Source organism: Eimeria tenella, genomic scaffold, assembly GCF_000499545.2.
Source record: "Eimeria tenella Houghton genomic scaffold, Eth_scaff79, whole genome shotgun sequence".
Lineage (NCBI taxonomy): Eukaryota > Apicomplexa > Conoidasida > Eucoccidiorida > Eimeriidae > Eimeria > Eimeria tenella.
Window position 1 is genome coordinate 45,051 of NW_013543453.1, and position 25,173 is coordinate 70,223.

Genomic DNA, 25,173 nt, shown 5'->3' on the forward strand with positions numbered 1-25,173 from the left:
TGCTGATCTGTCCGCTTTCGTCTGTTTCTTCCTTTAAAATTCCATCATCTTTTGTTTTGTTAAACGCATCTAGTCCTGTTTTCAGCGTCGGGAGGCGGGCTAGCGGGGGCTTGTGGCCTTCGCGGGCGTGGTTCGCCGTGTGCATTTCCTGTTCTATATTTTAGGTTTAGGGGCTTTGCTCATGGCCAAAATGCAGCCCTTAAGAGACATGGAGCCCTCAGGGCATTATCAGCAGATAACTGAGCCTCCCCAGGTCTCCGTGAAGACTCAGGTGGACATCCCTCCAGACAGTGACCCTGACTTTTCTTCGGCGCACCACGCCATGGTGGTGGGTCCTCCGCGTCTCAATTCTTGTCCTTTTGCCTGGTTTTGTTTGTCGCCACCTGTCGAAAACAACGACGACTGCGTAGAGTTCGCAAGGAGGTCCTGTGAGAGGAACGCGCTGGCTGGGAATGCGCAACACTGAAGGCTTTGTGTGCTTGGTTTGACTGCAGCCCACGCAGCAACGCAAACCCATACGCAGCACAAAGAAGAGAGCCGACATTCAGGCTTCTATCAGGGAGAGAGCAGACGTGAGGCGCTGCTGCAATCAATTCGTCCTGGGGTCTAGACTTTAGGGTTAAAGCTCGAGGATCCTTGCGGACCCCTTCACTGCTTCTGTTTTTCCGCAGCGACCCACGCCCGCAGGATGTGTCTGGGCTGTCTGCATAGGCGCTGAAGTCGTGAGGCGCTAAACCCTTACCCCCTTACACCTAAAATGCGGAGCCTAGCTTGGCTTTCAGGGTACAAAATGCTTGCGAGTACAACATGCCCTTGCTATCTCTGTACACGTTTTCTGGCCTTTGAAGCATATATGTTGACGATAAGAGACAAGAAACTACCATGGATGCATCTAATGGGTAAACATTGGAAGGAGTTTCTGTGCAGATGCGCATGTTGATTTCGTCTGCGCCGTTCTCTTTTTCTCCCATTATTCCAATTACCGTTGTTTCTTTTGTTTTCCTTTTCAGCTCTTCACCGAGATTTTAAAGGCTGTGAAGAGGCCCGATATTATTCGCCCAAAGTTTCTCAAGTTCGTTTGCTGCCCCCTTAGTTTCCCCGCAAGGTTCCCGTTGCACTGGTTATTCACTTCGCTATCGCTTTTTTCACACAAAACGTATCCAGGTTCACTTCTAAACCATATTTAGCTTATCCACGCCCTAGGTGTTTGGTGCGCTTGGTGCTCGGTGCAGGGTGGAGAACACGTACAGCGAAGTTCTCTTCTGCAAGTGCTTCGTTAAGAGAAAGACCGTCTTTGTCTTTAGATTCGGTATGATGAATACGCAGAAGAAGGAACCCACGTCTGCAGCAGCAGCAACAGCAGCAGCCACAGTGGCTACAGAGTCAGCAAGGTGCTGTACTGGAAACAACAGCAAGCTAATTTGTGTCCTCGCGTTTGCCTGCCAATTTGTCCGTCTGATTCCAGGTTGCATCGTTGCATGGGATATAGACGTAGAGGAACAGAAGGTAAGGCCTATGTCCGCCAATTACTCATATTTTGGTATTTGGGTCTCATTTTTCTGTTTTGTCTTTCGTGCTGACTAAATCATTGCTCCACAGATTGAAACCCTGCACTGGGGTACCTTACACTATTGCACTTACAATGACGTTTTGTATATTTGGAATGCATGTATCGCATTTTCGTCATTTGCCAAAGTATTTGCATTTGTAGCGCCCGTGCCTTTTTCCGGTGTTCCGTTAAACGTGGGGCTTTTACTGAATGTACAATTTTTTTACTGCGTATTAGGTGTATGCTTGTAAATGTACAAGCAAATATATCAACACCAGTATATTTACATTCTCACTTGCTCACGTACTTTTATGGCACTTGTGTATACGATATTACAAGCACGCTTTCATGCCTATTACGTGTGTGGGTGCGCATTTGGAAAATATGGATCCAAAACTTGAACAAGTTATGCAGGACTTACGTATCTGTTTGCATGCAGGCGTTAGTGGCCTTCATGCAGCCTTACCTCAAAGAGCCGCTGGGCGCAAACAAAGAAGACGACACAATGACGTATGTGTGGAGCGACAGAGCAACAATAAAGGGAGACAACATCCACCTTGTCACCACGAACGTGTTTGAATGTTTAGCCTACTCCTACGCATTCGCACAGGTGCGCACTAAACTTGTAGTCCAAAGCCTTGGACCTAAATCATAGTCATAGGAAAGAAGTAACGGCAGAGAGACGCAGACAGAAGCCAAGACAACGACGCAGCAACCGAAATACAGACAAGCAGGCACATAAAGAGGGAAAATGTGGAAGAACAGGGGGACCAAAGCGTCCGCAAATAATTCGAAACGTAACATTTGTTTGTGCATTTTTTCCCCGAAGAGTGTAAAGCTAGCCTTCTTTGAGACGCTGGTGGACGCCGATATCGAACGGACCAAAATGATACCGGGTAAGAAGTAGTGCCGCTGTCTTTTCACCAGCCTCTTCTCACCTTTCTCAGTCAGCTATGCTGCTGCTATTGCCGCTGCCACCACTACTGTTCATGTTGCTGCAGAGAGTCTGGCGCGTACTGGCAATATTCAGTCAACCCGTGAGGACATAGGGCGTCGTATTGGGGAATTGTTTGTCAATCGATTCTACATAAACCTTCATACGGATATTCTGGATACGCCAGGTGCAGCGATACAGCAGCAGCAGCACAGCGTCAGCCGTAGCAACAGCCGATTGCCGTCGAGACAGTGCCAGCAGTACTTCTCTACGGACAAGCGCACAACTCAAGTAGCACGTGCAGACAAGCACGCCTAAATGAGGAGAAGCAACAAAAATACAAAAATAAGAGCAAGAGTGGTACAAGCGGAAGCAGCGGGCAGTTTACTCAAGCAGAATATGAGCGTATGGATATGCATATGCGTGGATGTAATGTTGAGTGTTCTGCCTCAGACATATTCTGGGACAACGATGACTTTGCCGACCACTATGATCACTGCAGGCGTTACTTAGAGATACCAAAACGAGTTGAGATTCTTAATCAGAGGTACATAATTCACGTAGGGTTCCTGTCGTCTGTACCTGGCTCTCTCTTTTGTTCCTTCTATATTGTCTTGCTCTCTGTGTTTGGTCGAACCTGTTTGCGCTCTTTTCATATTCGTTTTCTAGCGGTGTATACTTCTTGGTAAAACTGGGTGCGGATGCCCGCTGTGGCGTGTTTAGGCTTGACATTATTAAGGATCTATACGACATGCTGAACAACGAGTTGACCATTCAAGTACGCCAAAATACTAGAGATACAGTAGTAGCAGCAGCAGCAGCAAAAGAAGAACAGATCGAGGGCGCCGCTTGACGGGGTGTTAGTGAACAAAGTGAGGTGGAGTTTCGTGTCTGTTTTTGCCCTGCCGCAGCACGGGTACAAGCTGGAGTGGATCGTGATATACTTAATTTGCATAGAGGTGCTTATTGAGGTGGTTTGGAACATATTGATTAAAGATGTATTGAAATGGGTGTAAACACCAGCTTTTCCCGCATCCTCCCGGCATCTCGACGCCACCCAACCCCCTGCAGATTCAAGCCAAGGCCCGCACTGCTGTCTCTGCCTTAATGGCTTCAACTGCAGTAGATAAGAAGGGGGAACAGAAGTGAGGAGTGGCAGACCGCAATTCAGAACGAAAGCGATACGTACTGGCGGGGGCATATTGCGCGAGAATCCGCGCGACGTTGGCGTGTAGCGCCTCCTTAATCATCTCGCCTTCGGCCTGCAGCAAAGGCAGCTGGGGCTGGGACACGCTACCCTGTGGAAGCAACAACACGTACCCGCAGCAGCTTGAGCTGCAGCTGCAGTATCTTCATCCGCTCCTGAACACGTGCGAGCTGGCGTGTTGAACGGACAGCAGAAATTTGCAGTCAACCAACCAGGCGCTCCGTTGCGTCTCTTTTTTTTTGCATTTCACTGACGATCTCGTCAACTGTTGGGTACCTGTTGAAGTTGTACGCAAAATGAGACTGGCAGTGTACGTTGGAGCATGCTGCATGCAGTGTGCATACGGTTTTTCAGACTGGGCAATCTTAACGTTGAGCTGCTTTTCCGCTGCTAGGCCAAACTTTGCCTCTGCATGAAATCCATAAGATACGAATACTTGCATTTCTAGTCAAAGGAGAAGTGAGGCTTACGCTGAGCAGCAGATTCCGAGCTGCTGAGTTGCAAAAAAGAGGTCATCAGCGGTGTCTGTGCGCAAGATTAGAAACCCATGGAAGCCCTTAGTGATGGGATTTCATTTTCAGATAACTGACTGGAGGCGAGGAGGCCTGAGGGTTTTCTTCGATCTGCTGGAATGCTAGAGGGATTGGCGAGTAGGATCCAGGCACTTCTGACACTGAAACGCGTTCCATGGCTTGAGAAACAGCCTGAAGTCCTTCGCTGACGCCTGCTTTGCCATATGCCCTTGTGTTCTGCTGCCTCACCGCTTTGTCGACAAGGAATGGGTTCATCTGGATTTGAATGTTTTTCTCGAGCTCTGAAGATGCATGCAACTCAACCTGCACAACTCGCCGCGAATGCGCTTTCTCACCGGCGACTGTGATCTGCGTCAGCTGGCCGAACTCTGCCATGGCTTGGTCAAACATCTACAGAGTTATTAAAATCTGGCAAAGAATTCGGAAATGGAGGGAAGAAAGAAATCACGAACTTTCGATTCCTCGTCAGCGCGGAGCTGCTCTATCTCGTCCTGCTGCTGCTTAGCCACAAACCCACTGAAGCTCAAATAGGTCTTTGCCTACCATTTTTTCTTTAATTTGAGGGTCTGGCTCATTGACTTCCGTCAGCTGAGTAGTTAAAAGGGCTTTGTTCTGCGCAGTTCAACAAACATTCAGCTCTACGCACTTGCAGCTTCACTGCGGGAGGAGGCGCGAGAGCAGCAGCCATTATGTCCCCAACAATTGCACTTTTGGACTCCACTGTTTCTCCAGTCTGCAGAAAAGATGTAAATTGCCGAATCGCTCCATTTTCTATGGCTGGGAGGGGTGAGCGCCTTGCAATCGCCTCGCTGCTGCTTCCTTCTTTCTTCACTTGGTTTCGAAAATTCTAAAAAAATAATTAGCCGACCTGTCTTGCTGTTGAAATCTAGCCTCAGTCTCGCTTTCGCTTGTTGACCCAGTGCGAGGCAGCATGGCTCCTTTTATTGCGCCTTGCAGAATGGCTGGATTGTTGAATGTGCTCATTGCCTGCGCACATGTCAGTAAGTTGAGGAGAAAAAATGGCTTCAGTCATGCCCACCCGCTCTACTGCTGAAGCAATTTGCTCCTGAGCATTGTCCAGCTGCACATTATACTCATCTTCCAGCTTCGCCATCAACCCCTGAAGTCAGTCCCGTGCAGTTTGCTCGCATAAAAAGCAGTAGCGAGAAACAGTACTAATCAATCTCACCTCCTCCAGCTCCAAGCGGGATCGCTCCAAAAGGAGCACTTCTGCGGTCACTTGAGGAAGTGGCTACGATCGTGGTGTACACGGGGATGGTAACAGACTATCAAGGCGGAATACAAGCATGAACTCACATCATCCGGCGGAGAAAGCTTCACCTCAATGGAAGGCAGAGTTTGGGCATTCTGCCGAAATTTTATCGGCCAGGATTGCTGCAAAGAAAATAAAGCACGTGGCGTTAATTTTAATTGTCTGGTTCCGTACCGCCCGCAGCCCTTCAACACGCAAAACACAGAAAAGAAAAGCGAGGAAGGTGAAGAGCCCAGCAACAGTGGCTAAATGCCGTTGCATTTTCAGATGCTTTCAAATATGTTTGCCATGGTGAGCTCCTTTCAAAGAGTTCCCTAATACGTAACGCCTTTTTACTTAATCCTGCATACCTGTGGAGAACTGGGCCGGGAGCTGCGCATACACCCCAAGGTCGACGGCGTCAGAGCCCTGCTTCGTGCCCCAGTGATCTTAAAGGCTTCATCACACTAGTTTGATTCAAGAATTACTTTAATGGGAGCTTATTTGCAGTGGTTTTTTTTTGCTTAGTTGAGAACAGCGAGCTACCAAGCGCCTAGCTCCTCGACAGATTCAAGAAACTGCGGCCAGTTCCTGCGAAACACCTTTTGTTGAGCTGCCGACTTGAGTTAAAATGCGCTGTATATCATTTTGTTCCGCATTTTTTGTCTACATGGAGGAGCAATACCGAGGATGATCCAATACTACTCCGTTGTGGGCCTCACAAGAATCAGCCGTAGCAAAGTAAAGCATAACTGGGCTGAACCCTTGGATAAAACAATGACTGTCTTTTGACTAAAGAACTGATGAAAAGGGTGCTTAACAGCGTTGCTGATTTTTCACTGCTTCTGTTCACGTGGGCTTGCAAAGTGGGGATCCCTTGTCAGCTCTGAAATTGCAACATCGTGTTTGTTTGCTTGTTCTCCACGCCATTTCGACGCTCTGCCGCAAGTTTCTATTTCTTGTGATTAATTGTCGTATATTTGAAGATTTTGCACGAGTTACTCATCCTTTTTTGCAAGTTTTTACCCGTCGCCTCGGTCGCGCGGGCTGTTGAGCCTCGGGAGGCCCCAGCCCATTGGCTCTTTCTTACATTGCCCAGCCGTAGCGAGTTAGGCCCAGCTAATCTCCTACGCTTGCAAAATGCCTGACACACTTCCCGTTTTGTCTTATTGTTATTGTTGTCTCTCTCTTTTGAAGTTGGCCGCCAACAGTTCGTGAGCGGCTCTTGTCGGCTGTGGGGCCCCCCGAACTCTCTCTTCTGTTGCGGATCTTCAGGATCAGCTCCTGTCCCTCTTTCCCTCTAGTCTAGCGCTGTTGCTTACAATGCCGACCATTTTGTAGGCAACAGTAGCTCCAAACGGGATAAATAATGGCAGCTGTGTCTTAGTGTCTCAACTCCCCGTCCCCCATGCCTCCCCTACTTCATAGCTATGGGGAAGTGGCTGCTTGGGATTGTGCGTGGCTGCTGTGGGGCCCTTCTGCTGCTGGCCTGCTTGCGGCAGCAGCAGGTGGAGAGCGCGCAGATCCGTGTGGCTGCCCGTCCTGCTCCCCTCCCCAGCCTTGCCTTTGCCCCTGGGGAGCTTCTCCGCGGGCAGCCGGCTTTAGGAGCTCCTGAGGCTTCCAGTTCTGCTGCTGCTGTATTTCCTGCTGCAGCAGCAGCAGGCCATCGCAGGCCGGCTGCCACGCGCGGCTACGCAGCGCAAACGGGGGGCCCCGAGAGGGCCCCTTACCCCTTTCAGGAAGTGGAGCAAAAGTGGGTACAGTACTATGCTAAGAGAAGTGCAGAGTACTCGCCGCCTCTGCCGCCCCCACCGCGTCCCAGGGGGGCCCCACACGCAGCAGCTGACGAGAAAGGCAGCAACAGCAAACCCAACAAGTTTTATGTCCTCTCTATGATACCTTACCCGTCGGGCAGAGGCCTCCACATTGGCCACTGCTACACGTACACTCTTGCAGACGTCGCTGCGCGCTACCACCGCTTGCGGCTGCGCGCTCTGCTGCACAAGGAGCAGCAGCAACAGCGGCAGCAGCAGCAGCAGCATCAGCCTCTTTCTGAAGCAGCGTCTGGGACCCGGCAGGGCCCTGAAGAAAGCGAACTGGACCATCCTCTTCAGCCGCCGGTGCTGCATGCAATTGGCTGGGACTCGTTTGGGTTGCCGGCTGAGCAGCATGCGCGGGAGAGGGGTGAGCCCCCAGCCTCTGTGGTGCAGGCAAACATTGACACCTTCAGGCGGCAGCTGCAGCGGCTGGGACTCAGCGTAGACTGGAGAAGAGAAATAAACACCAGCAGCCCCGAATACTACAAGTGGACCCAGTGGGTCTTCCTGAAGATGTTCAAGTCAGGGCTGGCCTACGAGGCGGAGGCTGAGGTCAACTGGTGCCCCGCCTTGGGTGCGTAATGTTGATAGCCTAGATATTAAGCTCTTTGATCCCAGAGCTCAGGGCTTTTATCTAAGTTTTAGAGTTTGTGGTTTGCGGCTGATCTTTAGGTACCTTTAGTGTCAGTGCAACGCACGGGCCAGTTGCGACCGTAGAAGCTGCGTTTAAGAATATGGGCTTAGACTGAAAGGCTTGGAGTTTGTGTTGGATCGCTGCAGGTACTGTGCTTGCGAATGAGGAGCTGACTGCTGACGGCCTGAGTGAACGCGGGCGCTTTCCTGTGGAGCGCCGGCTGCTGCGCCAGTGGCACTTGAAGCTTCGGGCGTACTCTGAGCAGCTGCTTGCAGGGCTGTCTGCCTTGGCCTGGCCGGCGGAGGTCCTGCAGATGCAGCGCAACTGGATAGGCAAAGCAGTGTACTTTCGCCTCAGCCTCCCTGTGGCGCAGCGAGGCTCCTCGCCCTTAGCCACGCAGCCCTCGCACATACCTTGCCTGCTGTTATCTCCTGACAGCTTGCCCAGTTGCACCGGCGTAGCGGTGCACCCAAAGCACCCGCTGGTTGCGCAGCTGGGGAACAGTGGGAACGATAGACTAACAATAGAGAAGTACATGAGAGACGAAGTGCGGAAAGGAGCAGTGAGTGGCGTCCATACGGGACTCTATGTACAGAACCCGCTAACGAACCACCGAATGCCTGTCGTCGTGACAGACATTATGGGACGGCTGCCCGAGTTCGGGCTGCAGTTGACTGAGGCGGATGCTCTCCTCCTCTCCCCTTCCCAGCAGCCCTTCGCGGCGCCGCTGGCTGCTGCAGGTTTGCTGGCTCTTAACCCTGCATTCCCGCCTTCTCAACATTTGGATTTTGAGGGGCCTCTGGGGGCCCCCCAGCCTCAGGGAGGCTTGGGAGGCGACGAGGAACAGGCGGAGGAAGCAAAGGCCCAGGCCTTGGAATGGCTTGAGTCGAGTAGTTGCAGCAAAAAGGTGGTTCGGTACCGGCTAAGAGACTGGGTCTTCAGCCGTCAGAGGTACTGGGGAGAGCCCATCCCCGTGATGCGCGTCTTCCACAAGCGCCGCAGCAGCACCAGAAAAGAAGATGACGTGGGCACAGGTGAAGCTGCTGGGCAGGCGCTTTGCCCCCACGCCGCAGCGGAGGAGACAGGCAGTATTGTTCCTCTTTCTGATGCAGACCTGCCATTGATACTCCCGCCTTTTCGGCCAGCTGTCAGCAGCGGCCCCTACACAGGAGCAGCAGCAGCAGCAAGAGGCGCTCCTGTCGCATCTACTGCTGAAGACAGCTGCATTGTTCCGTCTGTAAATAACATACCCAGGAAGAGGGCGGCAGCTGAGGCTTCAGAGACTGTAGCGGCGCTCGGCCACTACAGGGACTGGGTATTGGGGGGCGGCTCTTCACAGAGTGGACCTAAACAGCAAAGTGGCCCTCTGAAAAGCCCTCAAGAAGAATCTAGTCAAGACTCTGTAGGAGGCTCTTTCCTGGCTAGAGAGACAAGTACCATGCCTCAGTGGGCGGGGAGCAGTTGGTACCATTTGCGGTTCCCCGACCCCCACAACGAGGAGGCCCTCGCCAGGCCTTCTTTATTGCAATACTGGTTGCCAGTTGACTTGTACGTGGGAGGCAAGGAGCACGCAGTGACGCACCTCATATACGCAAGGTTTGTCTTGTTTTGTGTTCACATTTGTGCTCTAGGTGACCGGCTAGCAGTGAGTGAACCACAGCTGGCCGGCGCGGTACAGCTGGATGCAGGATTGTGCTTGGGTATAACTTTTCTCTCCCTGTCTCAAAGCTTCACCATGAATTGCGTGTGTCTGCCTCTTTCTTCTCAGATTTTGGCATAAGTTTCTCAGAGATATCGGCGCTGCTTCCGGTGAAGAACCCTTCAAGTGCCTGCTTACTCCAGGCATCATTTTGGGGACTCCTCGCCACTTTTTGCTGCGCCGCACTGACACTGGGGCCCCCGTAGGAGCAGCAGACGTGGATTTGGCCCCCACAGCTGCTGCGCTTCTCACGGCAAACCCAGCAGCCTCAGCAGCAACGAGCCTTGTGGATGCGGCCCCTGCTGCAGCAAAAGATGCTGCTGCGGCAGCACGAGTAGTCTGTGGCACCCACAGGCCCTCGGGGACTGCAGTTTTTGCAGAGGCTCTTCCTGCCGACTCTCCAACTATCAAGCAAACGAGCCCGGGTACGTGGGTCTTTGTTAACTCAGAACAATCACAGCAATGGACGCAGAGCCAGCAGCACCCAGTAGTGGCAGCAGAGGGTGCAGTGGCAGCTCCTTCCTTAGGAACAAAACCAACAGCAAGGCCAGAAGCAGCGCCACCAGAGCTAGCACGCCACCCTTCAGCAGCAGCAGCGGCAGAAGTGGCCCCAAGTACTCAGGAAGCTCCTGTCCAGTTGCTGACTCTTTGCGAAAAGATGTCGAAATCGAAAGGCAACGCAGTGTCTCCCGACAAGGTGCTAGAGGCTTACGGTGGGGATGTGCTTCGCATACACCTCATGGCCTTGGGCCCGGTGCCCTCTACAAAAGTATGGAGAGAAGAGGGAATTTCAGGCGCCACCCGCCTACTAAGTCGCATTTGGAATTTGCTCATATCTCCTCTTGGCCCGTCAATTAAACCCTTATTCAGTTCTGAGTCATCCCAACAGGACCCAACAAGACGTTCCTGTGGCTTGAAAGAGGTCTCAGGAGGCCCCAGGGAACAGACTGGAGGTCCACGAGGAGGGATTTTGGACCCCAAGAACGCTCCTACAGGCCTACAGGGAGAGTGCCCCCAAAGAACTACAGAGGACCTCCCAACAGGGCTCCACAGTTCATTTGAATGCTCTGGAGTCCCCCGCGGATCAGGAGGAGCGGGCCCTGAGGCAGTTTATGCGGGTCGACTGCGGGGTGTATCAATGAAAAATATGTCTGAAGGGGAGAGGAAGCTTTTGGCTCCTCTGGTGGCGAACGTAACGCGCAGTCTAGAACGCATGCAAGTGAACCGTGCAGTGGCGGCTCTAATGGCGGGTAGCCGGCATCTGCAACAGCAGCAACAGCGTCAAGGAGGTACTTTGTCCGTCAGCTGCGTCAAAACCCTGCTGACGCTGCTGCACCCAGTGGCCCCCTTCATAACCGAAGAGCTGTGGAAGCGCCTAGCAGCAGAATATCCCGCTGCTTTCGCCTTTCCAGGGTGGACCCTTGCAGCCTCAGGCGAGTGGCCAACAACCGAGGGCGAAGAATTCGAGAAAGAAAAAACTGCGGAAAACAGCCGGAAAGTTCAGGTATCTGTGCAGTTCAACGGTCGGCACAGGCTCTCTGTGCCGCTCTCCGTGACAGAGATGAGCACACCTAGCGATCTTTTCGAAACGGTAAGACGGTTCTCCTTGGTGCAGCAGCGGCTGCAGCTCGAAAATGACAGGGGCAAAGCCCTTTCTCGGGTTATATCGAAGCCCGAGGCCTGTTTGGTGAATTTCATCTTTGGCTAATTGTGATCTTAGAGTGGCAAGGGACCCATGCTGAGGTAGAATCCCAGCGGGGCGTGACTGCAGCAGCACACACTACACCGCAGAGCAAGCATGGCCCAGCTAACCGCAAGCATACGCCACATAGGGCTTGAAGCATCAGATTCAGGGTTGCTCATTTTGACGGCTGGTGAATTAATGAGGTAGTCGCCTGAAAGACGAACGCATGTCTTCAGACGCCTGCATTGGTGTGTGAAGGATGCAAGTAACTACAAAGATGAGCCTTATTGAACTGGTGTTGACACGAAGCTGCGAGGAATCGCAGGCGGACGGTCACAGCATGGGTCAAGTGGTGGCTACACTGCACACAGGCTGAGGGATTGCGGAATGTCTTTCCACCAGAGCCAGGAGCATTTCTATTACCCCATCTAATATGCTCTTTCGTCGTTTCTTCTAAAAGAGAGATTTTACATTGTCGCCGGCGCCTTCCTGTTCGTCCGAGAGCAACTGCAGCAATGAAGACCGCACTACAGCTAATGCCACTCCTGTGACTATCCGCGCGAGCATTTAAAGGCCTCGCGCAGTCAGCAATTCACTACTTGGCTAGGTCAAATGGGGCCTATCCGCGCTGTCAAAGAAGTTATGGAGGGCGTCGTACGCTGTGAGGGCGCCACAAACAGCGGGAATCATGTCCAAGGGAAAACAAAATCTGCCACTCTTTAGTGTTTGCTCCATTTAAACTGCACTTTGAATTCTGAAGGTTAACACGCAAGAGCGGGCAAAAGCCGCACCCCACAGCGATTGATGTCGCGGGGGCGGCTTGGCATACAGTACGGGAGTTGAGACAGCAAGACAAAAAGTAGATATACTTTAAATTCAGTGTCACGCTCATTCAGTTAAATTATAACGTGCAACACAGAAGGCACTGACTAATACAACGCACTCTTCGAAGGCCCCGCCAGCCACGAGCTGGCAGACAGCCCCTCCTGGCTTAATCCATCTTGGGGTGTACTTGTTACCAGAAACACATTGTAAAAGGCAAAAAAATGAACCTAGTGTCAGTAGTACTTCTTAGCTTGGTTGTTTCAAGTGCTTAACCGTGTATTCCCCCCATCCCCTCGGCCGACGGAGCACCTCCCGCTCTGGCGTGCCGTCTCAGAAGAGACCCGGTGTCTATACAGATAAAAAGGCCTTTCGCGCCGCAGTGTAAGTTTCGGCACTTGGCAATAGATTTGTTGACATTTGTGCAATTTTCTAAAGGGAAACAGAATCAGACTGGCCTCAGCCTCTCCGCAAGCTTGCAAGCTGGCGGCTGTCGATATTACCCGTGTTCGAAGGCGTTCCTCTGGTTTATATTTGCATATATGCCCCTGAATCTTCCGCTGCAGTATTCTTCGGGTGGCTCTGCACGCGCAAACAAGGGAACACAGGGACGTTTACCTTTCGGAAACAGCAGCAGCAGCGGCAGCCTGCTGCTGCGCCGCCCTACAGACAGCCTAGCCCACCTTGGCCAGTCCGCAAGATGTGTCTGGCGAGACAGAAGGAGCGCGCGATGCTGCTTCTGCTTTTGGCTGCTCTACTGAGGCAGACAGCAGACGCTTCGCAGCTCTCTACGCCCTCGTCAGCGGCAAAGGTGAGGCTCCTTGAGTGGCTTCACAGAGCGCGTTCAAGAGTGAAGCGTTCTAACTTGTTAATAATGAGTTGCAATCAACGGGACGTGCGCTGGCACCGTGTGATCTATATTGGTGTGTCTCTCGCTTCAGAACGTCGGCCCTCTGCCTGTACCTGCTTTTATCTCTCGCCCGCATGGCATCCATGCGGCAACGCCGGGAAGCTCTCAGGCATCTGCCTCACTACAGCAGCAGCAGCCACAGCAGCAACGGGGATCCTCTGCAGACTTCCTAAGGGCTAGAGCCCCCCGCAGCAGCCGTCTGTTTGCGCAGTCCCAGGTGCGGCCACGTGCATCCTCCCCAGCAGCATACAGCGCTGTCAAGCCTACTTGCACTAAGCATCGGCAGAAGCAATTGCAGCAGACGTAGCGGCAGAGCCTTGCGCGTATTTGTTTCAGGATGGCTCTCGCCGTCCGCGCATATTGTGCACGGGCTTGGGCGTGGTGAGCGCTGCTGGAATTGGTGTTGAGACCTTCTGGAATAATTTGCTCAAGGGGGTTAACAACGCCGCCAAAGTTTCCGCGTTCGACGCCAAAGACATGGCCAGCCAAGGTACGCCAGCATACACTCTTTTGCTGTTGCATGTGTACATCGCATGCAGAGAGCATACGCAGGCGGTGGATGGCGGCAGGTATTGCTCTAGTGCGCACTGGGAGTGTGTTTGCGGCTCTGCAAAGGGTGCGCAGTATGAGGCAGTTTGTGCTTTGCCTGTTGACTTGTCATCCAACACCGTCCTTGAGTCTTTTTTTCATTGTCTGTTTTGTGGCTTGTGCTCTTGTCGCCTGTCTCCAGTGGCCTACGAGATATCATCCGATGCTTTCGACCCTAAACAGTACTTTAGAGAGCCTAAAGACGCCAAACGGAACGACAGATACACCCAATTCGCTGTTGCTGCCAGCAAGTTCGCTATGGAAGACGCGGGTACGTTGCAGCGAAAGACAAACAAACTGACACAGTAATGATGTCAACTGAGACCGGCACACCGTAGCAAGTAGAGTAGCTTCAGCGGTTGCGGGGAAAGTTGACGAGTGCTGCAGTTGCGTACGAGTTCTCACAAGCTTATTTAGTGAATCTCCTCTGCGTGGCTTGCTGGCTCTTCTTTTTCTTTTGGGTCTTTGCCCATTACCATCCAAACACGCTCACTTAAGTGCCTCCTGCGTGTCGCTCCTCCCATCTACTCGCGTTTTCGTGCCTCGCTCTTTGCAACAGTGTTTTTGCCTGCTGCTGCGTCTAACCACGCACTGTGGAGTAATCACAAGAGGTGCACTGGTGGATGGCTAATTTCACTTATTGGAGCTCCTAGTTAGGAGTTGGTACATACGGGCCACTCTGTGAGTCATCAAGGCGCCTTTGTTCTGCGCAAGTACACAAGTGCGGCTGCTGCTGCTGATCTGCCAGGTCTTGGCTCTCTGGACGGTATCGATATGGAGCGTTTTGGGGTTGTCATCGGCTCCGGCATTGGGGGCCTAGGCTTCATGGAGCAGCAAAATAGAGTCCTACTCAACTCGGGGCCCCGCCGTGTGTCCCCTTACCTCATTCCTGCCATGATTGCAGTAAGATTTATCTCTACTGCTACAGGTGCTGCTGCTGTTCCCGTTAGCTGTGCTGACGCGGTTGCTTTTAGTATGGATACTCCTGGTCTCTTGTAACTGTGTAAAATTTGAGACTTATGAAGGGGTTCAAGAGGTGTTCGAGATAACTGATGGCATGAACACTACTGATGAAGACAGACATTACAAACATGTTGGCTTGTTGAGGGAATATTTTTGCGCAGAATACCGCACCTGCCCAGGTAGCCATTGAAATAGGAGCCAAGGGACCCAACCACGGTGCTGTATCTGCTTGTGCCACATCTGGACACGCCATAGGCACCGCAATGAGGCTTCTCCAGGTGTGGTGAAGGGATGCAGGGCAAGGATGGATTAAAAGGCCGCAGAGAGTCCCTTGAAGCCCCTTGAGGCTGCCGCGAAGGCGGGGGGAATAGGGGATGCAGAATGTGGCGGATGCAAACAGCACAGTGAGTGTATGAGGTGGCTTTTATCATTCCGCTTTGCGCATACGCTGCAGTCTGGTGATGCTGACATTGTCCTGTGTGGTGGCGCTGAAGCTTCAATAACCCCCCTCTCGTTTGCGGGCTTCAACGCCTTGAAGGCCCTCGCGCTGGGCTTCAACGACAGACCAAAAGAAGCATGCAGGCCTTTCGACAAAAATCGATCCGGATTTGTAATGGGAGAAGGCGCAGGGTACGGTGCTTCAGCTGTGGGCGCTGTCCACGTTAGTGCTGCAACAGGGTTGGAACAACTTGTAGTGCTGTTGCTCTTTGCGTTGCTGGAAGCTGCAGCAGGGGCCTAACTTGTTGTGCGACGATGCCTGTCGTGCTTGTTATTGTGGCTTCAGTGTAATTGTGTTGGAGACGGAGGAGCATGCAGTGCGACGTGGAGCCCCACACGTGTACGGGCAACTAGCGGGCTATGGGGCTACCTGTGACGCCCACCATGTAACGGCTCCATCACCTGAGGGAGATGGTCTTGCTCGTTGCATGGAAATAGCACTGAAAGACGCGTAAGCAACAGCAACGGCACTGTGACCCGAACTCACTGCACAGCCTCATTTATGGGTTTAAGGTTGGCGCTCGTCGTTGCTGTCATGCAGCAAAAGATATGTGGGTTTCTGTAGTCTGTGGCACGAAAACATTGAAAGCACAAACAGCTTCAACGTGAATAGCTACAGCAGTATCACAAGAGTCCTTGGGTGGCTGCTGCTTGTGCAGGGGAGTCGCTCCCGATGACGTAGGGTATATAAACGCCCATGGTACATCAACGTTTTACAACGATAAGATAGAGACAAAGGCTATAAAGAAGGTGTTTGGGCCGCATGCAACAAAGCTGCTTATATCTTCAACTAAGGTAAGAAACAGTAACAGACGCCAAGACACGATGCGGTTGTTAGGGATATGGTTTTTGGCGCTAAAGTTGCTTGATGCCGGTTTTTCGCGTCATGCAGCTGTAGCGAAAGATGGGAAGTGGCTGCAACTGGAAAACTTTCGCTAACACGACATTTGTCACTTGTTTTCGCGTGGAGGGACAACTGGTAATGCTGCTCGTGCTTTGCTACTTCTGTTCCTTTCAGCCGATGACAGGTCACTGCTTGGGTGGCACTGCCGGGATAGAGACTGTCGTAGCTGCCAAGGTACTGCAGACGGGAGACGTGCCAGCGACGCTGAATTACAGCACGCCTGACCCAGAATGTGATTTGAACTATGTGCCGAACAAGGCTGTTCACCTGGATGAGCCCCTGAAAGTGAGTTCCTTGTGAAGGCTGCTGTTGGCCCCAACATACGTGGCTGCTTGCCTCTTGTCCTCACGTTTGTTTAACGGGGCAACTCTGTGTCCCTCCGTCTGCTGCAGGCGGTTCTGACTGACACCTTGGGATTCGGTGGTCATAACGCCGCGCTGGTACTGACGCCATATAAAAAGCTCTGAGACGCCGTTGCGAGCTCACTGCAGTTAGCTTGTTAATTGTTTTGGCTAGGGGCTCGTTGCGATCCCCCCACCTCATCAGAGACCAAGCCGTCGAGCCAGCCCTCGCCGACTGCCTGTGTCTTGATTCTGCGAGGATCAGCAAGGAATGCGACCCCGCAGATTCCAGTAAGGATGAGCGTAGCTAATCTCTGTCGAAGCACTGAAAAGCTACGGCGGTTACGTGGGTCGGACACGCACGAGCTTGTTAACTCTGAGCAGTGCGGTTCATCGAACCCATCATATCCACTGTTGCGGCATCACTACGCTAGGTGCACAGATAAGAACATCTGTGGCAAGTAACACTTGCTGCGCATCTGGTGCTGCTTCCCCGCAACCCTTTGAGGCGGGCGACTCTCCTGGGGAGCCTCTCTTGCGGGCGGACAGTTTGGCTTGCGGCGGCAGTGGCGCCGAGAACAATAAGTTGGGAGCGGGCCTTCTTGGAGAGCTTAAACACAATAATGGCGCTATGTATTTGTTTTTAAACAAGAAGGCGGACAGTAGTGGAAGGTAATGATGAAGGCGAATGTAGCTGCCCTGCTCTTAGTGGATACAAAAGAGAAAAAATAGCCTCATCAGTTGAGCGTGGAGCAGTGGGACTCTTGCATAGAAGAACGAAGTTATATCCAGGCTCTATGGACCGACGTAGGGTCTTGCGCAAATTGGCGCTGTGGCCGTCGATGGCGCTGGGTTCCAAGGCGAGGCCCTAAGGGCCATGGACTATTGTTTCTGCAGTGGACTATCCTGCCGGTGAAAACGCTGCTCTGAAGGACTTACGGGTTCCAAAGCTGTATCCTGCAAGTCTGGCGCGTTAACAGGGCTGGTTAGGGGTTGCGTGCACTTAAGTTTAGTCACACCAGTAGAGGAACCAATCTACTAACGAAGAAAAGCAGTTTTGTAGGGATTTCAGCTCTACTGTGGCTCTCTACTAGTAGCCGACTATAGTGGCTGAAATGCTCCTTCATATGCAGCAGTTCCTAGGCGGCGTGCCCGCAAAGTGAACATGATTGACAAAGACATCAATGGCTGGCAGAATTAGTGGAGGTGACCCAAACCTAGGGACGGAGTGGATATAGGTCCGGCTCGGCATCCAAATTCAAACGGCCTCTTCCGCAAAAGTATTGCGCTGTATCTCTTCCTGTATCTTTTTGAAGGCTAGAAGTTTCCAGTTCAGTATATGCACGAATTTGTATCGGCGTTATATATCCAGTCCCCACAAGACTATGGACAATAGCGCGAAGCATGCACGGTGCGGGCGAAGGCTGCTGTTGAGAGAAGGGCTGGCTGCCCACTGTTAAGCATATGTTTGCTCACCATCAGATGTGGTGGATAGCGGTTACTTTCTGTCTTTCGACTCTTTTCGTAAGTTGTTGAAGCCTTCGGATTCCGAACAGGACGCTGCACGCTGCTACACTTGCATCCCGCGAGATCCTGACCCGCCAGGGCTCGGAGCTCCTTTGCGTCTCCTGCTTTCCCTGATCTCATTCGGGCAGAGCAAAGCAAGGATTCCTGTACATTCTTTTTATGCCGGCCATACTCGCAGCGCGTCGGCTTTGCCTTTTGCTCCTGCATAGTTGCTTGAGGCACCCAGTGGCTGGGACGACGTTCATGCATGAACGTATGCAGACCCTTCAGTGGCTTTAGGGAGTCTGAAGTAGCAAAATAAACCTACGAAGATGGCGAAGCGACGCCGCAGGAGCTCCTCTAGCGAAAGGGAGGACCGGCGGGCGCCTCCTAACTCGTCTGAGGGACCAAATGCCAAGTACGGGTGCGGCGTTTGTTCCTAGTTTCGCCTCAGTGGTAATAACTCAGAGGTCCTTCGTGCGTCTGCGTATACACTTCAGATCGTCTTGTTGCATCAGTTTTACGTCCAGGTAGTTTTTTCGAGCTTCTGTGTATCTGCAGAGGGACGAGCCAGCCAGGGAGCGTCGCAGCTGCTCGTCCTGTGAAGCCCGTTACTGTTCAGGAATTGAGGGTGCGCATCTGACTAAGCGTGTCAGAACTTTTGGGGCCTGTTCCAGGGCAACTTCAGTCCACTAAAATTGCATCTGTCGCTGGGACTTGCAGGCGGTGCTCTGAGCTCATGCCGATTGCATCGTATGGTTGTTGTTGCTCTCTGCCCTCTCAGGCAGAACGGAAGAAACTCCTGAGCGAACATTTCGGTTACAGTAACGACAATAACCCGTTTGGTGACCGGCTTCTGGCTGAACCCTTCGTTTGGAAAAAGAAGAATCTGCTGCTGCAGGCAGCAGGAAAGAAACACGCAACGACAGTCAATGCCCTACTCACGACATCCGTCAGCAAAGTGGTAGGTTGCGCGTAGGCATCAGAGCGAGGTCAAATAAATAAAGCACGTGATTTCATGTACGTGTGTCTCTACGTTTTTACATGTGTCGATGTATTTGCCACCACGTGTGCAAGCTGCTTATTTCATTCGTATATTCAGGCGCATACCTATAGATGCACATTCATGTGTGTTTTGTACGAGCGTTTGCCTAGATGGTCCCCGTTCCGGGGCTGCAGTGGCCTCTAGCAGGCACCTTTGAAAATCCGTTATACGCTGTTTGCAGCAAGAAATTAAGAGTGTGAAGAAGCGCAGGGAAGAAAGGGAAGCGGAGGAGCAGTTAATGCAGGCACAGCGGGAGGAGCTGCAGCGTGAGAAGGAGAGAGAGCACTTTCAGGACTACTTCGAGAAAGAAGAAGTCTTTCACCGGCAAATGCACATGAAGAAAACCGAAATAAGAGCCGAACAGAATAGAGAGCAACCCATAGATTTTATTGTAAAGGGTCTGCGTATGCTTAACGGGGAGCGATTTGAAAAGGTCTCAGTGCTACCGGTGCCGCCCCATGAGGTCTTCGATTGCTTCAACAAGGAACGTAAGGCAGAGGTGGCGCAGCTCAAGCTCTCTTCTTCTGTTTCGCACACTGCAGTTGTCCGGAGTGTATTACTAGCATATGTGTCTGCCGTCTGCTTGTATTCTGGTGAGCCGCGTTGCCGGGCTTTGTTGTTTCTGTTTGCTGCTGATGCAGCCATGACTGTCCAAATGATAGAGGAGATGCTGTCCGATGTGAAGCTTCACATTGGAGTAGATACAACGGCGGTAGATAAGGACTACCAGGATTTTTGGCAAGCTTTGTTAGTGCTGACCAAAGATGCGCTTGAGCGTGCTGAAAGAAAGCAAAAGGTGCTGGAAGAACTGAGGAATAATTCGTCCGCGGACGCTGCAGCGCAAGCTGCCGCTATCTTGGCGAATAATACTTCAGTGGGAGACGTGAGGGATGCGGACTCTGGAATTGCTGTAGGAGTAACCTCGGATATCACCGCCATCCTTAGCGGGAAATCGCCAGAGGAATTGGATGCCCTGAAGGAAGGTATCAAGCTGAAATTGGAGACAGAGGAGGACGTGGACACAGCGTACTGGGAGTCTATTCTGCAGAAGGTTCCTCTGTTCAGGGTATGCAGCGCTTAAAGGCAGTTGGGTCTTTACAGTTGGCCTTCTTTTTTGCTGTTCATATTTGTAGACCTTGCAAAGCCGTCGGCACGCAGTTGTCTTTTCGCCGGTTGCTGGAGCGTTACGTGTACAGCACGCATGTTCGTATGCCTGCAGGCTCGTGCGATTTGTCTTGCGTACCACCAAAGGATTCTCCAAAAGGCTGGCGAGCTAGACCACCAGATGAAGTGCGAACGCGCAGAGGCAGAGGCAGCTTTGTTAAAGGCAAAGGCTGAGGAGGCAGGACTCACGGATGATTTGCTGGCGACAGAGGAGGAGGCTCGCCAGCAGCAGAAACTGCAGCAAATACAAGAGCAGGCTAAACGTATGGCTCGTGTTGTGGAGAAGGAAATAAATCCAGGTGCCGATGGAAGCTATTCTCCTGAGCTGGAGCCGTATGAAGATGAGGCGGAGGCGCCGAAACTCAGAGGGCCTTATTCCCCTTTGCTCTACCCTTTTGACGAATTCCGCATGGAAACCAACATCCTGCATCCAGATGAAGAACTTGAACAAAGAATGAATGAAAGACGGATTGCTAAACACCGAGAACGCGAGCGGCGTCTGATTCAGCTAGGCATTGATAAGGACAAAAACGAAAAGGAAGAAGAAGAAAATGACGACGAAATTCTTGACCCTGCAGCTAAGATTGTGACGTAAGTGGTGGCGTTTGAGCAGAGTAAACTTGATGCGTACGATTTATTCGTGGGATGACTGCAGGCCTTCGCTGTTTGCTTCTCTCGCCCGCTATTTCTTTGCCGTCAGGTACGAGGACTTCGTGCGCAAGGAACAGAAGAACGCAAGCCCAGATGAAGAGGTAATGGCTGACTCGTCGGAAATGAAATTGAAACAAGTACGCTGCTGGGTAGCGGCAGTCAACGCACCTTCTCTCTGGGAGCGTTACTGGGAGTTTAAGCAGCAGGGAGTGGAGCGATGTAGGAGGAACAAATTAGCGTGCTGCGTAGGTCAGGGGAGTTAGGCACTGCGTACTATTCCATCATCGATTTGCACCCATTGCTGTTCGTTTGGTGTGTGCAGCACTACGGATGGGAGGAAAAGTACCGACCGAGAAAGCCACGGTTTTTCAATCGCGTGCGCACATGTTACTTTTGGAACAAATATAACCAGACTCACTACGACCACGACAATCCTCCACCTAAGATAGTGCAAGGGTACAAATTCAATATATTTTATCCTGACTTGATCGACAAGACCAAGACGCCTACGTGGACGCTCGAACCGTCAGACACACCAGATACGATCATTGTGCGGTTTCATGCGGGTCCGCCGTACGAAGATGTGGCGTTTAAGGTTTTGAACCGTGAATGGCATTTAGAAAGATTTAGGGGTTTCCGGAACGTTTTTGACCGCGGCATCATGCAGCTGTATTTCAGCTTTAAAAAATACTGCTATCGGAGATAACACTTTTTTATGTTCCACGATGTGACTACGTGCCGCATACCTGTTTCTTAGATCTTTTTGACCGAACATTTTTTGTCTATGTTCAATTCATTTTCGAATTATGGGGAAGGAATTACAGTCCAGCGCTTTTTATCGTTCTTATTTGCACCCATCGGCCTGTGAGGAGCAATGTTGATCTGCTGTTCAGTTTTGGTAGCACGTGCGAACCGCGTATCGCAGAGGTTTGCATGTTACTACTGTGTACGACCAGTACCCATCTACCTCCAATGCAAGGTTTGTCAGGAAGCTGCCGGTTCAGGTACGTTTCCTGGCATAAGTCTCATGCCTTGCTAGAAAACTACTGGCTCTTGGAGTAGCCCCTGGTTCCTCAACTAATGACGAAGCAGGAAGAGATGAGGGCGCAATGAATTTACTGAACTGCTTAGACGTAGTGCTCCTGGAATATTCTTCACAGTGGCCTAGTCATACCGTTTCCCTGCCAACGCGAGAATTCGCTTTACTAGGATAGCCTGAAACTCCTGCATACACAGAGTTACCGCCTCGCCATCCAGAAATATTTCTTCCTATGAACGATCAAAACTGTGTTACCTGGTATTGCCCGACCAATTCCTCAATTCACCCTAATAAGTGTCTTCGCAGGGAAGTTCCGTCGGATGAAACGACGCGTCCTTGATAAGGAGGGGTACTTCCTCCAGTGCATTTACGTCAATCCGACTCTGATGGGCGTTCACTCATGCGTTTTTCATTCTTCCGTTCGGCCACCCTTCTGCTACCTGAACTCCTAAGCGTGCGTTGGAGGAGGCGAATCACAGCCCATTTTTTTGTTGCGTTTATGGGTGCTTTGGCGCGCGGCCGCCTAATGAGCGCCGTTGAGAAAGCGGGACTCCACTCGAGGGCTGCAGAACGCAGTCCGAAGCTCATAGTGCAGCCATCGCACTAACACCCCGCCACACTTACCGGTACCTGAGGTTCTCCGGCCTCGCTGCTGGTCTGAGCCTTTGGTGCCTTCCTTTCAGACAGCGCTAAGCAGAGGGGACGATCCAGCAACGGTCGCTTAGTCGTGTCTGATTTTGGTGGCAAGCCAGCTCTTTGTTTTCTGAAGCTGATTGACTTGAATGCAATCTCGTTAACCTGACCGCGACTCAGCTCAGCGCCGTGGTGACACGAATAAGTCTGACTGTCGATGCTGCATTGTCTGTTCAGCAAGCACGCTGTATTGTGTGGAGTGAATGATCCTATGGGGGAGAAAGGATGAATCGTACAAGTCTCGTTCGTCTGAAGGGCAGGCATTTCTGTCCGAATGCTGCTAGTACAACCAGACTCTGAAGCAACGTTTGTTTCTGGCGTTTGGCAGGAGTGCGCGCGTCGGGCTCTCGTATTCGAAGCGATACGGGTTTCACGGTCCTCCGGGCAGCAGGCTTTACTGTTGTTCACGTGAGCATGGTGATTAGGGGCGTTCTTGGCGGTTTCCACCACATCTCAACACAGTGTGGCGGAGCACTGCACGGCAGTGTGGAATGGCCACTCTGCAGACTTGGGAGTGGCATGCCGGTTTGTGTGAAACCAATGTGCTGGTTCGTGTGGAGTGAAGGTAACGCGGGCAAGGCGTGAGTGGCGACTGTCTGTGTTGCGTGGAGAGGGGTTGCTTGAGGGTTGTGGCAATGTAGTGAAGGATGCTCTGCTTTATCTTCCTTCGAGCACCGCATTTGACTTACCCGTGGGAATGTGGTTTTGCAGGGGAAGGAAATAGAGGTCGCAGTCTGCAGCGTTGGAGCCATGAATGGCTGGGCACAGGGCTGTACTTCTGTGAGGTTTGCCACATTCGTGGTAGTGGACTTCTCAGGCAAAGACTGTGACTACAGTTTATTCAAACGCAGTTCTGCGCTTCACAAAGTCTTTGGTTGACTGGCTGTTTCTGCAGCCGAGTGAAGCGGCTTTTCTGTCTGTGTAGGGAAGTTTCGTCGGATGAAACGACGCGTCCTTGATAAGGAGGGGTACTTCCTCCAGTGCATTTACGTCAATCCGACTCTGATGGGCGTTCACTCATGCGTTTTTCATTCTTCCGTTCGGCCACCCTTCTGCTACCTGAACTCCTAAGCGTGCGTTGGAGGAGGCGAATCACAGTCCATTTTTTTGTTGCGTTTATGGGTGCTTTGGCGCGCGGCCGCCTAATGAGCGCCGTTGAGAAAGCGGGACTCCACTCGAGGGCTGCAGAACGCAGTCCGAAGCTCATAGTGCAGCCATCGCACTAACACCCCGCCACACTTACCGGTACCTGAGGTTCTCCGGCCTCGCTGCTGGTCTGAGCCTTTGGTGCCTTCCTTTCAGACAGCGCTAAGCAGAGGGGACGATCCAGCAACGGTCGCTTAGTCGTGTCTGATTTTGGTGGCAAGCCAGCTCTTTGTTTTCTGAAGCTGATTGACTTGAATGCAATCTCGTTAACCTGACCGCGACTCAGCTCAGCGCCGTGGTGACACAAATAAGTCTGACTGTCGATGCTGCATTGTCTGTTCAGCAAGCACGCTGTATTGTGTGGAGTGAATGATCCTATGGGGGAGAAAGGATGAGTCGTACAAGTCTCGTTCGTCTGAAGGGCAGGCATTTCTGTCCGAATGCTGCTAGTACAACCAGACTCTGAAGCAACGTTTGTTTCTGGCGTTTAGCAGGAGTGCGCGCGTCGGGCTCTCGTATTCGAAGCGATACGGGTTTCACGGTCCTCCGGGCAGCAGGCTTTACTGTTGTTCACGTGAGCATGGTGATTAGGGGCGTTCTTGGCGGTTTCTACCACATCTCAACACAGTGTGGCGGAGCACTGCACGGCAGTGTGGAATGGCCACTCAGCAGACTTGGGAGTGGCATGCCGGTTTGTGTGAAACCAATGTGCTGGTTCGTGTGGAGTGAAGGTAACGCGGGCAAGGCGTGAGTGGCGACTGTCTGTGTTGCGTGGAGAGGGATTGCTTGAGGGTTGTGGCAATGTAGTGAAGGATGCTCTGCGTTATCTTCCTTCGAGCACCGCATTTGACTTACCCGTGGGAATGTGGTTTTGCAGGGGAAGGAAATAGAGGTCGCAGTCTGCAGCGTTGGAGCCATGAATGGCTGGGCACAGGGCTGTACTTCTGTGAGGTTTGCCACATTCGTGGTAGTGGACTTCTCAGGCAAAGACTGTGACTACAGTTTATTCAAACGCAGCTCTGCGCTTCACAAAGTCTTTGGTTGACTGGCTGTTTCTGCAGCCGAGTGAAGCGGCTTTTCTGTCTGTGTAGGGAAGTTTCTTCGGATGAAACGACGCGTCCTTGATAAGGAGGGGTACTTCCTCCAGTGCATTTACGTCAATCCGACTCTGATGGGCGTTCACTCATGCGTTTTTCATTCTTCCGTCCGGCCACCTATCTGCTACCTGAACTCCTAAGCGTGCGTTGGAGGAGGCGAATCACAGCCCATTTTTTTGTTGCGTTTATGGGTGCTTTGGCGCGCGGCCGCCTAATGAGCGCCGTTGAGAAAGCGGGACTCCACTCGAGGGCTGCAGAACGCATTCCGAAGCTCATAGTGCAGCCATCGCACTAACACCCCGCCACACTTACCGGTACCTGAGGTTCTCCGGCCTCGCTGCTGGTCTGAGCCTTTGGTGCCTTCCTTTCAGACAGCGCTAAGCAGAGGGGACGATCCAGCAACGGTCGCTTAGTCGTGTCTGATTTTGGTGGCAAGCCAGCTCTTTGTTTTCTGAAGCTGATTGACTTGAATGCAATCTCGTTAACCTGACCGCGAC

At 52.0% G+C, this 25,173-nt stretch overlaps 6 protein-coding genes across 6 annotated transcripts; 5 read left to right on the forward strand and 1 right to left on the reverse strand.

Annotated features, from left to right (window-relative positions):
• Positions 1-190: 190 nt before the first annotated feature.
• ETH_00027895 (putative ACR, YagE family COG1723 domain-containing protein, putative) lies at positions 191-3,499 on the forward strand (the record flags this gene model as incomplete). Its single annotated transcript, XM_013378223.1, has 11 exons — positions 191-328; positions 495-572; positions 672-722; positions 1,011-1,072; positions 1,233-1,506; positions 1,989-2,159; positions 2,379-2,445; positions 2,551-2,670; positions 2,937-3,030; positions 3,207-3,261; positions 3,395-3,499. 11 exons carry the CDS (start codon positions 191-193, stop codon positions 3,497-3,499), a joined length of 1,215 nt encoding a protein of 404 aa, XP_013233677.1.
• Positions 3,500-3,556: 57 nt separating this feature from the next.
• Positions 3,557-4,598, reverse strand: ETH_00027900 (41-3 antigen, putative; the record flags this gene model as incomplete). The annotated part of the gene is made up of 2 exons (XM_013378224.1): positions 3,557-3,781; positions 4,281-4,598. The coding sequence occupies 2 exons, from the start codon at positions 4,596-4,598 to the stop codon at positions 3,557-3,559; spliced, it is 543 nt and encodes a 180-aa protein (XP_013233678.1).
• A 2,307-nt stretch (positions 4,599-6,905) lies between these two features.
• On the forward strand, positions 6,906-11,333 carry ETH_00027905 (leucyl-tRNA synthetase, putative; the record flags this gene model as incomplete). Its single annotated transcript, XM_013378225.1, has 3 exons — positions 6,906-7,866; positions 8,073-9,522; positions 9,695-11,333. 3 exons carry the CDS (start codon positions 6,906-6,908, stop codon positions 11,331-11,333), a joined length of 4,050 nt encoding a protein of 1,349 aa, XP_013233679.1.
• A 1,498-nt stretch (positions 11,334-12,831) lies between these two features.
• On the forward strand, positions 12,832-15,331 carry ETH_00027910 (3-oxoacyl-[acyl-carrier-protein] synthase, related; the record flags this gene model as incomplete). Its single annotated transcript, XM_013378226.1, has 7 exons — positions 12,832-12,942; positions 13,073-13,258; positions 13,378-13,531; positions 13,772-13,900; positions 14,378-14,532; positions 14,754-14,870; positions 15,047-15,331. The coding sequence occupies 7 exons, from the start codon at positions 12,832-12,834 to the stop codon at positions 15,329-15,331; spliced, it is 1,137 nt and encodes a 378-aa protein (XP_013233680.1).
• Positions 15,332-15,518: 187 nt separating this feature from the next.
• Positions 15,519-16,461, forward strand: ETH_00027915 (3-oxoacyl-[acyl-carrier-protein] synthase, putative; the record flags this gene model as incomplete). Its single annotated transcript, XM_013378227.1, has 4 exons — positions 15,519-15,541; positions 15,750-15,885; positions 16,109-16,279; positions 16,387-16,461. The coding sequence occupies 4 exons, from the start codon at positions 15,519-15,521 to the stop codon at positions 16,459-16,461; spliced, it is 405 nt and encodes a 134-aa protein (XP_013233681.1).
• A 1,712-nt stretch (positions 16,462-18,173) lies between these two features.
• Positions 18,174-21,407, forward strand: ETH_00027920 (uncharacterized protein; the record flags this gene model as incomplete). Its single annotated transcript, XM_013378228.1, has 8 exons — positions 18,174-18,265; positions 18,403-18,472; positions 18,626-18,805; positions 19,068-19,374; positions 19,528-19,952; positions 20,106-20,641; positions 20,751-20,838; positions 21,024-21,407. The coding sequence occupies 8 exons, from the start codon at positions 18,174-18,176 to the stop codon at positions 21,405-21,407; spliced, it is 2,082 nt and encodes a 693-aa protein (XP_013233682.1).
• Positions 21,408-25,173: the final 3,766 nt, after the last annotated feature.